At 38.8% G+C, this 13,629-nt stretch overlaps 1 protein-coding gene across 2 annotated transcripts in view; it reads right to left on the bottom strand.

The window, feature by feature from the left end:
* Positions 1 to 423: 423 nt before the first annotated feature.
* nedd4a (NEDD4 E3 ubiquitin protein ligase a) overlaps positions 424 to 13,629 on the bottom strand; it is a 33,869-nt gene continuing 20,663 nt past the window's right edge. For both annotated transcript variants that reach the window (XM_046033442.1, XM_046033443.1), the window contains 24 exons: positions 12,975 to 13,025; positions 12,490 to 12,551; positions 12,195 to 12,297; positions 10,865 to 11,028; positions 10,652 to 10,769; positions 9,709 to 9,879; positions 9,463 to 9,546; positions 9,091 to 9,210; positions 8,740 to 8,976; positions 8,379 to 8,456; positions 8,173 to 8,227; positions 8,023 to 8,081; positions 7,784 to 7,849; positions 7,376 to 7,605; positions 6,545 to 6,666; positions 5,270 to 5,340; positions 5,086 to 5,181; positions 4,926 to 4,999; positions 4,779 to 4,839; positions 4,623 to 4,682; positions 4,419 to 4,526; positions 4,196 to 4,292; positions 3,902 to 3,974; positions 424 to 1,979 (listed from right to left, as the gene is read on the bottom strand). In XM_046033442.1, the coding sequence (XP_045889398.1) occupies positions 1,877 to 1,979; positions 3,902 to 3,974; positions 4,196 to 4,292; positions 4,419 to 4,526; positions 4,623 to 4,682; positions 4,779 to 4,839; positions 4,926 to 4,999; positions 5,086 to 5,181; positions 5,270 to 5,340; positions 6,545 to 6,666; positions 7,376 to 7,605; positions 7,784 to 7,849; positions 8,023 to 8,081; positions 8,173 to 8,227; positions 8,379 to 8,456; positions 8,740 to 8,976; positions 9,091 to 9,210; positions 9,463 to 9,546; positions 9,709 to 9,879; positions 10,652 to 10,769; positions 10,865 to 11,028; positions 12,195 to 12,297; positions 12,490 to 12,551; positions 12,975 to 13,025 (2,463 nt within the window). In that variant the 3' untranslated portion in view covers positions 424 to 1,876. The remainder of the gene's footprint in view (positions 1,980 to 3,901; positions 3,975 to 4,195; positions 4,293 to 4,418; positions 4,527 to 4,622; positions 4,683 to 4,778; positions 4,840 to 4,925; positions 5,000 to 5,085; positions 5,182 to 5,269; positions 5,341 to 6,544; positions 6,667 to 7,375; positions 7,606 to 7,783; positions 7,850 to 8,022; positions 8,082 to 8,172; positions 8,228 to 8,378; positions 8,457 to 8,739; positions 8,977 to 9,090; positions 9,211 to 9,462; positions 9,547 to 9,708; positions 9,880 to 10,651; positions 10,770 to 10,864; positions 11,029 to 12,194; positions 12,298 to 12,489; positions 12,552 to 12,974; positions 13,026 to 13,629) is intronic.

The following is a 13,629-nucleotide window of genomic DNA, read 5'->3' as shown; positions in this document are numbered from 1 at the left end:
GTGCTTCAGTTTATAAATGCATAAGTATAAAATTGTGTTGTCAGAGACAAGAACCAGCCCGCAATATCTTCCTTTATCAACGACCTGTAAACATGGCAGGCAGTGTAAACACATGTTTTACAGTCAGGAAAATTTTAAAACTACTGCCTAAGTAAGGTTACTTTCCTACAAAGGGTATTACAGGTGATTACTCATTTCTGAATATGGACAATAATCTGTACACATTTTGACAACTAACAAAACTAATTTTTAAAAGTTGTACTCTTAAAAATAGAGCACTGTGCTGCAATTAGACACCCATGATGAGTAAAAGAAAACAAAAAGATATCACTCACTGACAAAAGGCAACACAAACATAATGTTTAACATTCTGTATGCAAAGTGTATGACCCTCACTCTGTCGGATAATGTTTCTGTAAGCAACTGTCCAGGGTGTGTGTGTGTGTGTGTGTGTGTGTGTGTGTGTGTGTGTGTGTGTGTGTGTGTGTGTGTGTGTGTGTGTGTGTATATATATTTTTTTTTATCTGTTTCTCGGATACACAAACAGTCAGTGTTGAACTTGAGTGTAAGTGGCTACTGATTCATACATGAAACAGAAGATGGGCGTATAATTTAGAGGTGCACCAATAATCACTATTTGCCAATTTGAGTGACTATAAACAGTAGTAGTATAAGAATAAACTCATCCTCATTTTGTAGAAGGCAAAGTTATATTTGTACTTGGTACAATATATTTATGTAATAACTGAGACACTCAAAAGTCATTCAAGTATCTCATGTCAACATGTACAATTATGCATAGTATTTTAGCACAATCTAACACTGAACGTACTCACTTCTTTGGATCTGTAGATGACGCAGATGCAAACTACGGTATAATTAGTTGAGCCTGTTAAACTGGTCCTGGTATTGGTACATCACTACTATAATGATTAAAGGGTACATTTGCTTTAAGAGTAGTCGCTCAAACTTGTGTATAACCTGCAGATTTTCTGCTACAAATGCTTCTGAGGTGCATATGTGTGAGATTTGCATCAGTGTTTAGAGCTTGATGGAATGAAAAATGTATAATTATGTAGAGAATTTAAAAAATGGAGAGAAAATATTTCACACCCGTTTTATTTAGGTTGAATTGCCGAGTTATCATTCAGGTTTTGCCGTTTAAAACGTCCTATACATCTGGAATAAACTTCTAACACGTTGCCCTCATCTTCCTCAACATTTTCATCTTGTAATGTTCCAGTTTGGCCAATGTCACGTTTAAAGGGATTATGGACTTGTTCACTTTACATGGATTGTGAGTTCATATTTTTTTTGTATTCAAACATCAAGGGTTTATGTTATCCTTTTGGTAAAAAAATAACTTTGTGACTTTACCACAGTGGCCTGACTATTCTGACCCATGGTCCACTCTTTCCAGCACTAACATGTGTTGAAGGGACGTGGAGGGAAGTTAAGGGACTTTCCAAAACTTTCCATAACTAAACTAATTTCCCACCAAATACAATGGGAAGTCTAATGTTTCCTAAAGTTTGTTTTTGTTATACAGTATACAGCTTCGCATTCACATTCATTTCTGTAACATTGTCATTTCACAGAATCAAGTTCTTTAAATATTTAAGCATTCTAGCAGAACAAATAAAAGCGGATACACCTCTGAGCGACTTTGAATCCAATAATAAGAAAACCTGATTTGTAAACACACGGAGCGATGCAAACCTCCGTCACTCCAGATTTAATGTCCTTTCTCTGCGTGAAGTGTGGGAAAGCGAAGGTTGTGTGACTGTCACACAGCTGGCAGGTTGAGACCCCAATCTGACGCACAGCTTTTTTCTCTCAGCAGTAATGTCAGTTCACCTCAATTACAGCAGAAGCACTAATCCACCCCATCGAAGCCTTGTGCGTTCTCGATGGCTATGTGAAGTTTCTCCCTCAGTTCCTCAAAAGACTCATAAGGAGGCAGGTCCAGTCGGTTGAAGCTTTAGGGGTGAAAGTAAATGAGGAAACAAAGGTTAAAATCACATCAAAGCAGGAGTCATTTAAATAAAAAAATAGATTAGCTGGAATCAACTTCAGCTGTTGCATCTCCATAAAGTTCAGGGACTTTCCAAATGAATAGTCACATATGGTGCTGCAGAGGCAGAAATATCCTGACTTTTAGTCTCTGATGTGAGTCAAGCTCAAAAACCCTCGAGCTACACTTCCCAAAATGCAACTTTTGCATTCTCTGTGACTAGAAAATAGATTTTGACATGTAAAATCAGTGGAGTATCCCTTTAGAAGACTGCAGCATCTTACTGACTGTATTTAGCTCTCCAATGACAGAATGAGAGCTATGACTGTATCCAACCACTAGAGGGCTTCAATCCACTGTGCTCAACTAGATATTATTATTTGGTACTAGTCCTTTTTTTTAAAATTATTAGTCATTTATTCATGGGATTCCTAAGATTAAGGAAGCAAAGCACAATATTCAGTGTCACGTGTCAGGGCTGATGTACACCTCGGCAGTAACGACGCCATATTATGTTCTTTGGCCTTATGATTATGATTATTATTATTATGTCTTGATATGAGCCTGATAGGACATCCTTGTGGAGCCCCTGAAGCCCCACAATATAGATCTTGTGCACACAAGATAAAAAATATAATCTTTAGAGACAGCGGGGGCTCCGTACATCCAAGCCTCATTACAGTAAAAGAATTATATTTGTGAATGTTCCTCACAGCTGTGATAAAAGCTGAACTGCACTACAAACCTCACTGCTAAACATAACCAAAAAAATCAGTAGCAAAGAGAGAGGGCAGAAAGGAACGTAGGCAATTTGTTTGCTTGAGTCTTTTTAAATGTCGGCACAGACTCGCTGTACATTTGAAAAAGGACCAGAGCACATTTCGGTAACACTTTCTATGAAGGTCATCACTATAATGACTTATGCATATATTTATAACACAATATAATGTGTCCATAAGACATTATAACAGTTGTTATAATCACTTAGAAACATGCATTAGGCGCTATAGCATAACGTATTATGACCTTTTTTATAACTAATAGTAATACCAGTTTATATCAATGTGCGGCAAGAATCTCCGACCATGTTCCATAACACATTATAACCATCGATTCTGCCTCGTTATGAATACACTTTAGTCACTTTTTTCATTTACAATTAGTGATATAAAATGGAATAATAGCTTATAGTAATGTTTAAAGTTATATAGCATGTCTTTGTTTGCTTTAAGTAAAGTGACAAACATTTTGCGCAGGAAAACAACTCTTATTTATGTTTCTCCACTTTATGAACATGATTCGTTTTTGTGCTAAACTGCAAAATGTTCAAAATTCATACAGATTGTTCATGAATTGAAGAAACATAAATAAAAGTTGTTTTCCTGCGCAAAATGTGTGTCACTTTACTTAAAGCAAACAATTACGTGTTATAAGGTCTTATAAGTAGTTAATATGGTATTATGTCCACCTGTAATATATTATACAGGGATATATATTTTAACACTTTACTCATAGACATGCTATATAACTTTAAACATTACTATAAGCTATTATTCCATTTTATACCACTAATTGTAAATGGTGACTAAAGTGTATTCATAACGAGGCAGAGACGGTGGTTATAATGTGTTATGGAACATGGTCGGAGATTCTTGCCGGACAGTGGTATAAACTGGTATTACTATTAGTTATTAAACACTAAATCAAAAGGTCATAATACGTCATGAACTTTGCTATAGCGCCTAATGCATGTTTCTAACTGTTAATGTCTTATGGACGCATTATATCGTGTTATAAATATATGCATAAGTCATTATAGCGATGACCTTCATAGAAAGTGTTACCCACATTTCTAAACTTAACTGCGTTAGATTTTAACGTGCTCACCATGTGTGGGCTCGGGGGAGTTTATCACGTGTTCCCCACTGCTCGATGGTAAACAGCTGTGGTCCATTAGACCCTGAAAAAATAAAACCATCAGAATTAATTTACAAGAAACATTAAAAGAAAATCATGCCACCTGTGAATTGACGACAAGTGTATACAGTATAGAGGTAAAAGATGAGATGAAAATAATTATTTGTACTGTGTGGATAAGTGGAAAGAAAAAGCAAACAAGAAACCACTTTCTAACAACAACAACTCAGTAGTAGTAGTAGAAAATGCTGCGAGTTTTCTCACCATAGAGTTCAGCAAAGCCATTCATTGGGACTCTTGATGTTCCCGTCACAAACTGTAAAAGACGGATTCGCTTTTCTGCATCCATCAACAGCACCGTCTGTAACAACACAAACAGATATACAAAATAAATAACTTTATACAAAGCTCTTCTTAAAACGGGGAGGGAAAAACTCAAACATCCACAGCTCAGCTTGATGGCTCCAGGCATGGAAAGTTGTCTTACTTTCCAAAACCACAGGATAACGATGTGGTTGGAGCAGTAGTTGTTCTTATACTTGGTGTTCTCTCTCCAGTCATTCACATCCACATCTCCAAGACCACACATGAGCAGCTGCGGAGGACAAGAGGGCAATTAGACACACTGTTATTCATCTTGCCAGAATGAATCTGGTTCATTTCAGCCCATCAGTCCGACTGGAAAACTCACCTCAAGCTCATTCTCATCAAAGATCTTTATCAGATCTTGTGGTATCAACTCAAAGAATCCCTAAAACACAAATAAATATGACAGATTTTTATTCTTACTTTTTATTGTTTAAACGTGTCAGCTGTGTTACAAAACATGCAGCAAATAAATTGCTACCTCTTTGAAGGCAGACATCTGCTTCTGTATCCTGTTCACAAACCTCCACTGCATCACCAGACTGTAAAACACAAAACAGCACATTAGCATCAAACGCTGAAGATGATGAGAAGTGTTTTTCTTTAAGTGAGGAGCTCCGTTGCTTACTGGATATATTCCTTCTTATTGTCATTAGTGACAACGATGTCTGTGCCGCCTGGCTTCAGTTCATGCTGGCGGGTCTGAACAGGAAGAATGATATGTCATGTAAATCAGAAAACCAGTTATCACAAACTGAAAAGCTGATGAGGCAGCATGTTGAACGCACCTGTCCAAACAGCTCTTCGTCAATGGTGAACCTCAAATCCAAGTCTGTTGGGTCGTTCTCCAAAATCCACATCAAGGAGTTGAAATATTCACTGTCCTGAAAAGACAACAAACAAATATAACAAAATTAATGTCTCCCAGATTACCATTGTCATTTGAAGATCCTGATTCAGTGTGACACTCACAACAGACTCCATGTCTTGGAGCGTGATGGGCTTCTGCAGCATCATCTTGTAGAAAGGCCGGATGAAGAAAGCTTTGAAGAAGACAAAAAAAATAAAATCATACAATTTGCAAAAATCACGTTGACCTTCCAACCGATTAGTTTTTTTATTTGACCTTTATTTAACCAGGAAGTCCCTTGAGATTGAATCTCTTTTCTGAGGAAGATCTGGCCAAGATGGCACACCAGTTACAATTTTAAACACAGTCAAAACACACAAACATCACATATAAAAGAAAGGGTCTAATCCAGGTCACATGAGGCAGTTACGTGGAATTTTAACCTGGCTTTAAATTCATATAGTGTGACTAGATCATTTAGATGTAGTAAGTTTTGCAAGTTATTCCAAGACCAGGGAGCAAAGTAAGAGAAGGCTTTTTTCCCCCAGCTCAGTAAAAACCCTTGGAACCTGGTAAGAGAGCCACCTGGTGGAACGAGAATGAAAACTGCTGTCATTCTTCGTCAGGAGATTACATAAATATGCCGGCAGTTAACCCACCATTGACTTGTAAACAAAGATATGCAAAAGAAGTTGTCTACGTAGACTTAATGACAGCCAGTCTACCAAATCATAAAGCGTACAATTGTGTGTACGGGAATCAGACTTAGTTAAAAAGCGTAGAGCACTATGGTACACAGAATCTAAAAGGTGGAGAGTAGTAGAGGCAGTATTCTTAAAAAGGTAGCCTGCACAAGTTTTTTTTCTGGCTATAATGTTAACACAAGCCTTATTTCTGAAGTAACACACACAACCTCAGTTTAATCTTTTTCTACATGCTTTTCAATATGAACTTTGAAAGAAAGCTCGTCATCCAACCAAAAAACTTTCAATTTAGTCCCCATTTATTGTATTGATAGATTTATTACCTGGGGGTCGAGAACAAGCCCTCATAAACGTCATAAATTTAGTTTTCTTAGCATTAGTCCTTGTGAGACTTGAAGCTGTTTAAAAGATAACTGAAGCTCATTTATGGCGTGGTTCAGTGAAGGGGCAACTGAAAATATCACTGTATAATCCGCGTAAAGGTACAAAAGGAGCTAAAATCAAACATTGGGGAACACCCTTGGAAATCCCCGAAGAGTCTGATTTAAGACCATCCATAGAAACACATCGTGAGATAATTCTTCAACCAATTTATAGCTGTTTCCTATTCCAAAATTATTATTATTTTTTATTACCCTTTGAATACATTTGAACTACAATTTTCACACCTTCATACAATCAGTTGGCACTCACCATCGAGCAATTTGCCATGATACACAGCCATGCCTGCCACACGGCCGATGAACTTGAAGTAGGTCAGATGGTCCTCGTTACATAAACCTGAGTTAGGGTTTATCTGCAGTGTGTAGTTGTCCCTGCAAGACAAATTATAAACATGAAGAGGAACTTCAAAAAACAAATATTTTCCTAAATGAGCTGTCCGGCTTCCAATTCAAAGATAATTACAGCTCTTTTCTGTGTGTTTTTATATTGCCACTGTTATTAAAATTATTCTGTTATTGTGTACTTTGTGCTAATAAACTGCTCTATGGAGAACTTGATCCCACAGTTTTTAATTTGAAACTTAGTGTTGTCTAACACTGTGTAAACAAAAAAATGTATATTCCCTAAACCAAAGTCTAGAGTCTGTGACTGCACACAATGAGCATTAGTTCATTATGTATATGAGTTTGTATTTTTGCATAAATTTCTATAGACTTTTCCAGACCTGTTTAGGAGTCTTCGAAGCAGAATATCTGTTCTGGATGTCTTTCATTTACTGTTTCGTAAAGGGTAACTTCAGTAATTTTCAACTTGGACCCTATTTTCCCATGTTTTTGTGTCTCTGTGACTAATTGGGACAACAGCCTTGTTTTGCTGCTGCTGACTGCAGTGCACTCGCTCAGTACTGTCCAGGTTGAAAAATACCGACGAAATGAAGTCAGACCATCGGCACGTTTCTCTGAATGTAAATGGCTGAGCAATACAAGACTGTTTAGTACTGTGTGTCTCATCTAAACTCACCTCAATGATGTACAAGACATTCAGAGAAGGTATAAAAAAAGAGGCCATGTTTGGACTCACGTGGCAGAATACTCAAACAGTCCGTAGTATGGGTTGAACATCTCCCTGGACATGAGGAAGAACCACTCCCTGGCCACGCCGCCATAGTCCAGTCCTTTTTCTCCCTCAAACTCCACCCACAGTCGTGCCTTTAGCAGGTCGGCCTTCTTAACTGAGAGGATGCGTCGGTATGAGTCCTCTAGCAACGTATTTCGTCTCAGCTTCATCTCAAAACGGTTTGGGATGTCAGCCTGTATGGTTCATAAGGAGAAAGTTTATGATCCTCTACAGGTTAAATAAATACAGCATATGTGAAAGTGAGAGTGGGAAACTGATATCAGAGGTTAAAGGCAACACCAGTCCTCATTAGAATAGTTTCATCATGTATTTCCAAGGTCTCAGTTACAGCTGCTATTTGAAGACACTCACCGGTTTCTTCAGCTTCTTCCGGAAGTAGTCATACTTCTGTTTATAATCTCTGGAATAAGGCACTGCCTATAATCAACAAAGGACAGTGCTCAGTGACAACAAATCAATCTTAACCTTATGAGCCACACAGCGGTCAATGGCACATATTTATAGGAAATCTGTAAGCTATAAAAAGAGAACTGTTATATGCTAATATCATGTTACTGAAGAACAATCTGTCAAATTAAATGTATACTCACTGGTCCAGTTATAGCTGAGTTCTGTAATCTGGGATCATCCCATTGTGTGGTCCTGGTGTCTATGAAATATATTACATCAGTTAATTCATTATTAGAAACTAGTCATCATTTAGTCCAAGATGTATTTTTAGCATTAAATGTCATACTCACTGTGATCTATGTAGAAAATCCTTCCATCCGCATGGACCCTCTCCTCCCAACCAGGCTAAGAAGGAAGAAAAATTTTTCTAAGTTGAACTATTAAATACAATAGGCAACGCAACTGTGATTACACATTATAACCACAGAACAATAAAGGAACCATAAATAATTTCTGCCTGAGATCTAAAGCCTAAAGTTGTAACAGATGAAGTTACCGGCAGAGGGCCAAGGTCACATGGGTCAAGCGAGGCTCTCCTCCTCATGGGCACAGGAATCTTTAGCCTGGGATCTTCCTGTTCAGAGGAAAACAAACAGGATGTCTTTCTGTCAGACAGGAAATGCTTACACAAGAAATGGTGCTGGAGATACTACTGACTGTTGTTGCCATTACACACATTAGAAAAAGTTAACTTAACAACTGAGACCCTTTCTTGTTGTGGAAATAAAATTCTGACTTATTCCATTGACTTTATTGGAGGCAGCCCCTAGTGGCCACTAAATGAACTGCATCCTCAAGTGGGTGGTCAACACTTATAATTGGAACAAAAGTGCATCTGAAGTCTGCTGCTTTCTCACCCAGGTAGTAGTCTTTGTGTTGTGGTCAATGAAAAAGGGTCTTCCATTGGGAGAACTGCGAACCTCCCAACCAGCCGGCAGGAAGCCAGACTCTTGTGTGGCCTCTGGGCTTGGGGTGTGCTGAGGAGACTCCTCGGGGGGGACAGGTGGTTGGGATGGAGGGGTGCTTTGGGGTAAACCTGAACCACATGGTGGTGCTGCTGCTGCTGCAGCTGCTGCTGCTGCCTCTGAGGTTTTCTGTCCACCAAAAATATAAAATGGAGAGGTATTGGTGTTTAACAAATTACTTTCACTTGATTTCAGATCCATACTGAGCAAGTTAGACAGAAAAATGAAACGCCCACTTTGTACCTGAATAAGGGGTCGTGTCCACGAAGTTGTTCGGCTGTTGTGGTTGACATAGTAGCGTCTTCCTTTACTGTCTCGCTTCTCCTCCCAGCCTGCAGGCAGCCCAGCTGAGGTTGGAAGCAGCTATTGATGCCAAAGAAATTGAATGTAGTTATCAATACTGACAACCTTAAACTCAGTGAGTAACATGATACCAATAAAGAGATGTATAACCTCACTAAAACTATTCTACACCAGAGGAAGTGACAGAGGTAGTGACGATTAAAAAAAAAATACCTGTGAATCGTGAACACGTCTGAACACTCATACAGCAACACTTTGATGCCAGACTGGTAAAAAAAAAAATCAGGTTTCAACAGGGAGAGAAATACTCACCACAGGATTAACAGGATGTTCCTCTCTTGTTGAATTCCGGGCACTTCCTCTGAGACTGGAATGGCTTGAATTACTAACATGATCCTGCAAGAGAGCAGAAGGATGTCAAAAACAATGATCACTTGGGCCATTAATGTGTATATTCTCTCTCTCTCTCAGCTGGTGGTTCATTTTAATCTCATTAGGAGTCTCTCTTCCTCTGACTTTCAGTAATCAGAACCTTATGCTGCACAGAAAATGACTCACTGTCTGGGAGGTGCGCAGCTCGCCAGCTGTGGCCCCTGAAAGGTGAATGTTTCTCAGGTCGTCGCTGACCGCGTGGAACTCAGGCACAGGTGTGCGTGCGGGAGGTGACCCGAGCTGCTGGTTACTGCTGTGGTACAAGGTGGACTCATCCTCTGTGATAATCTCCCAGCTCTAAAAGACGAGACAGAAGAGAATCATCAAGAACACACAGTGGGGGGACTGAGACAAGCTCCGACAACAACAGCTCTGCCAAATAAGTTTCAGCATACAGTATAAGCCACTGAAAGTCCTGTTATTTAGCAAACCTACAAGTTAGTTTGTTTGGAGTAAATGAAATTAGTCACGTGTTTATGCCAGAACATTTGACTAAATCTACATAGCTATCAGAACAGATGTGTGGAAAAAGGCTGTGTGATATTCTTTAATCTGCATTAGCTGATTTTTTTGGACACTTCCCACTTAGTAGAAATAAGCCGTGAATGTAACACTGACATATCATCACCTCTTAAGTTGACATGTTAAACTTGTCATCAAACGGGTACAGATCCATCAGATACGGAGAAACATTAGCATTGATTTGATGTAGTGTTTCTGTCCACCTGATGAATTTATGTCCAATATTTACCCTCTTTGGCTCTGTTTTTGGTCTCTGCCAACTCCTGAGGGCAATATCTGACTCTTTAGCTGCCAAATGCTCCACTATGTTCACCAGCAAAAATTTGCAGAAAGACACTAAAAATGTCACTTGTTGTCAGTTGCAAAGTTTTAACAAGGTACGCTGTGATTTGAAAATGTTGTGAGTAAATTCACTTTTATCATTTATCATTCTCCAAAACATAACAGAAAAAAAAGTCAGTGTGAACAGAACACAGTAACACAATATAAGCAGGACACAGTAAAACAAATGCAAATACAAATTTGTTTTAAAAAAGTTGAAAATTACCTCAGGAGACTCTCGTGTGCTGTTCTCGTCGTGGTCTGAGATCTGTCTGCGTGTATTAAAAGCATGCTCCACGTCCATATTATTGTTCTGTCTTCTTTGCAGCTCTACATCACTGTCCCTGTTTAGGACGGACACACGCACACTCATAACCATCAGTACTGCACTGACAAGGAAAGTGATGTAACTTTGTTAGAGAAAGGGGAGCAGTCTTACTGAATTGTGGGTCTTTGCCACTGTGTGGTTCTGCTCTCATGATTGACATAGTAGGTTCTTCCCAGGTTGTCCTGGCGCTCTTCCCAGCCAGGGGGCAGAGCAGGCAGCACCTGGCTTTGTCTGGGACCTGACATGTCCTGAGCCTCCAGAAACTCCCAACCAGGCTGCACAACATAAACAAAAAGTTTTAAAAGGCAGCAAAAGCTGGATGGAAACAATATCCTGTTACCAGCTGTTTAGCTGCACACACCAAACACGACTTGGCAACTAGGAGACTATTCGCCAGCTAGGATGAGGACTAAAGCGCTAAGTTGGCTTAAAAGTATTCTGGAGAAATCATCAACATTTTTAGTAAGGCTATGGACAAACACTGGTACAAATATAAGCTGGACTCGTGGACTTCGTGTTTTAAGACAAGACTTAAATTAGGGCTGGACAATAAAAAATAAATAAATAAATATTTGACTATTTACTTGAATCATCCACCAATTTTTTATTAAGAGGTTTTTTTATTAAGATGTTTATTTTGTTGAGGAAAAAGGACTGAAAAAAGATTTTACTTAATTTTACTCAAGCATATTTGTTAACAAAGATTTTATTATAATTGTTTTCAAATGTTCTGCTTCAGATTTGTGAAGTGATCCACTGTTTGGAATCAAGTGTTGACCATAAAGAAGAGTTTAAACCACAATTAACCATCAGGGTTCTTCAACTTTCACTCAGGAGCAAAAAAAAGATAATCAGCCTTTAAACTAGAAAGAAAAAACGATTTGATATATTTCGTGATAACTATCGATATTGAAAGATATGAAACTTTTTATCATAATAACATTTTTGACGATATCATCTAGCCCTAACTTACATTAAAGGAGGAGATCGATACTCTAAAAGAACTACTACTGCATTGACTTTCTATTGTTTAAACTGTGGTGAAAAGTGACAATCCAAAGGTTACACAGCATGAAATAAATGTTCTCTTAAGAAATGACTAAATGATTCTATATACTTGTTCCGTTGTGTATTTTGTAGTTGTGTAAGTTGAATAGAGCAGTGCAATATATCCATGCAATATAATATAATATCCATGTGCAATAATACACAATTATTTTATCTGTGCGCCAGAACTGATTCCATAGAGGAAAAAAATAAACAAAGATTTTTCTTGTGGGGAAATAAAATCTATGAGCTATTTAGATAGATGCTCTAAACATTAATTAGAGGCAGACAAGCCAGCACTGACTGACCTTAGGGTGCAGCTTATCTATTATGAAAAGGCAGGATCTGATCACTGCAGACGAACTGAACACAAGATATCTTGTCACCAACTTACATCTGTGTCCTCAGTCTGCTCTGGTGTTTCTTCCTCTGAACCTGAGTTTTTGGGAAGGTAGGTCATTTTGAGACGCAGGTGACCTTTGACTCTGGACTTGTGGCTGCGTGACAAACACAAATTATTTATTTGAACAAAAGGAGAAAAAATATTGTCAGAAGTATTTAAAAAAACAAAACAAAAACAAAATAGAGTATGAACTGTGGTCTGTTGTTTCTCCTGCAAATAAATATGTAAAAATGTAAAGTAAAACAGGGAAAGACAAAAGATTAAATAACCATGAAATAATGCCAACCTTCGTGGGTGAAGCAGAAAATCCTTGAATGTGTATGGCCTTTCTGTGTTAGGATTTTCTGTCTGAGAAAAAAAACACAACAATAAAAAGGAAATTTAATTCTCCAAACACTTACAGACACATGGAAAAATACTACTGCCTGACACTGTATCACACACACAGTACATTACATGAAATGATGGGGACACTGGACCGTTAGGGCTAATTTATGGGTGTTGTATTTATAATGAAACAAAGCAGGAACATAACATAAACATGACAGACCGTGTTTCCAAAACTGTAGACGACGATGTGGAACAGACACTAGTATAAGGGTGCACTGCGCGGCACCTGTTTATATTTACATGGTGACATGGGTAAGACTAGAGGTCGAGAGCTCGTACAGTAAAAGCAACATGTTATAGGAAAATACATTCAACGGAAGTCAAACAAGTCACGGATATCAACATACAAAGAAGGCGGCTTTCCTGCAACCCAGCACTCACCGGTATCTGATTCAAGGGGATGTCCACCTGTCCCAGAAAGTCATCACGTGTCTGACAGGGAGAGAGCAAGAGAGCAAGTCACACACAGATGTCAGAATCATGACATTATTATCTCCACACACACACACACACACACACACACACACACACACACACACACACACGACCGGCCTCGACATGTTCTGTTACTCCACTGTAGTGGTTCTCCACTGTGGAGAACCACTGTAATATCCCCATAGGAACATCTATCATACCAAGACACGGCCTGCTTCTTGTGGAATTATGTAGAATGTTTCTTCACAAGCCAGTTCCTCTAACAAACAATCTGTAATCATTGAATTAAACAGAAAATACCTCATCCTCAGTACAAACACTACCCTTTATTCCTACTTGAAACAATGAGCGTCATTTCACTTCAGCTATTTCCGTATAGATTTAGTATGTTGCCTAGTGAATGTGTTTATCAGCCCAGAATGAATGGCTGCGCTCTGTTGTTGTTGTTAGAGAGACCGGGTCCAAAATAATGTAGCATTTGTCAGATAAACTGTCTTTATTTGAACATTTCACACATTCACTACATGCATTTAGCGCTGCCTGTACAGTCTCTGAGGGCAATCACACCCCCCCCCCCCCCCCCCCCCCCCCCCCCCCCCCC

Source organism: Micropterus dolomieu, linkage group LG20 (genome assembly GCF_021292245.1).
Source record: "Micropterus dolomieu isolate WLL.071019.BEF.003 ecotype Adirondacks linkage group LG20, ASM2129224v1, whole genome shotgun sequence".
Taxonomy (NCBI): Eukaryota; Metazoa; Chordata; class Actinopteri; order Centrarchiformes; family Centrarchidae; genus Micropterus; species Micropterus dolomieu.
This window is presented reverse-complemented; position numbering and strand designations above follow the sequence as displayed.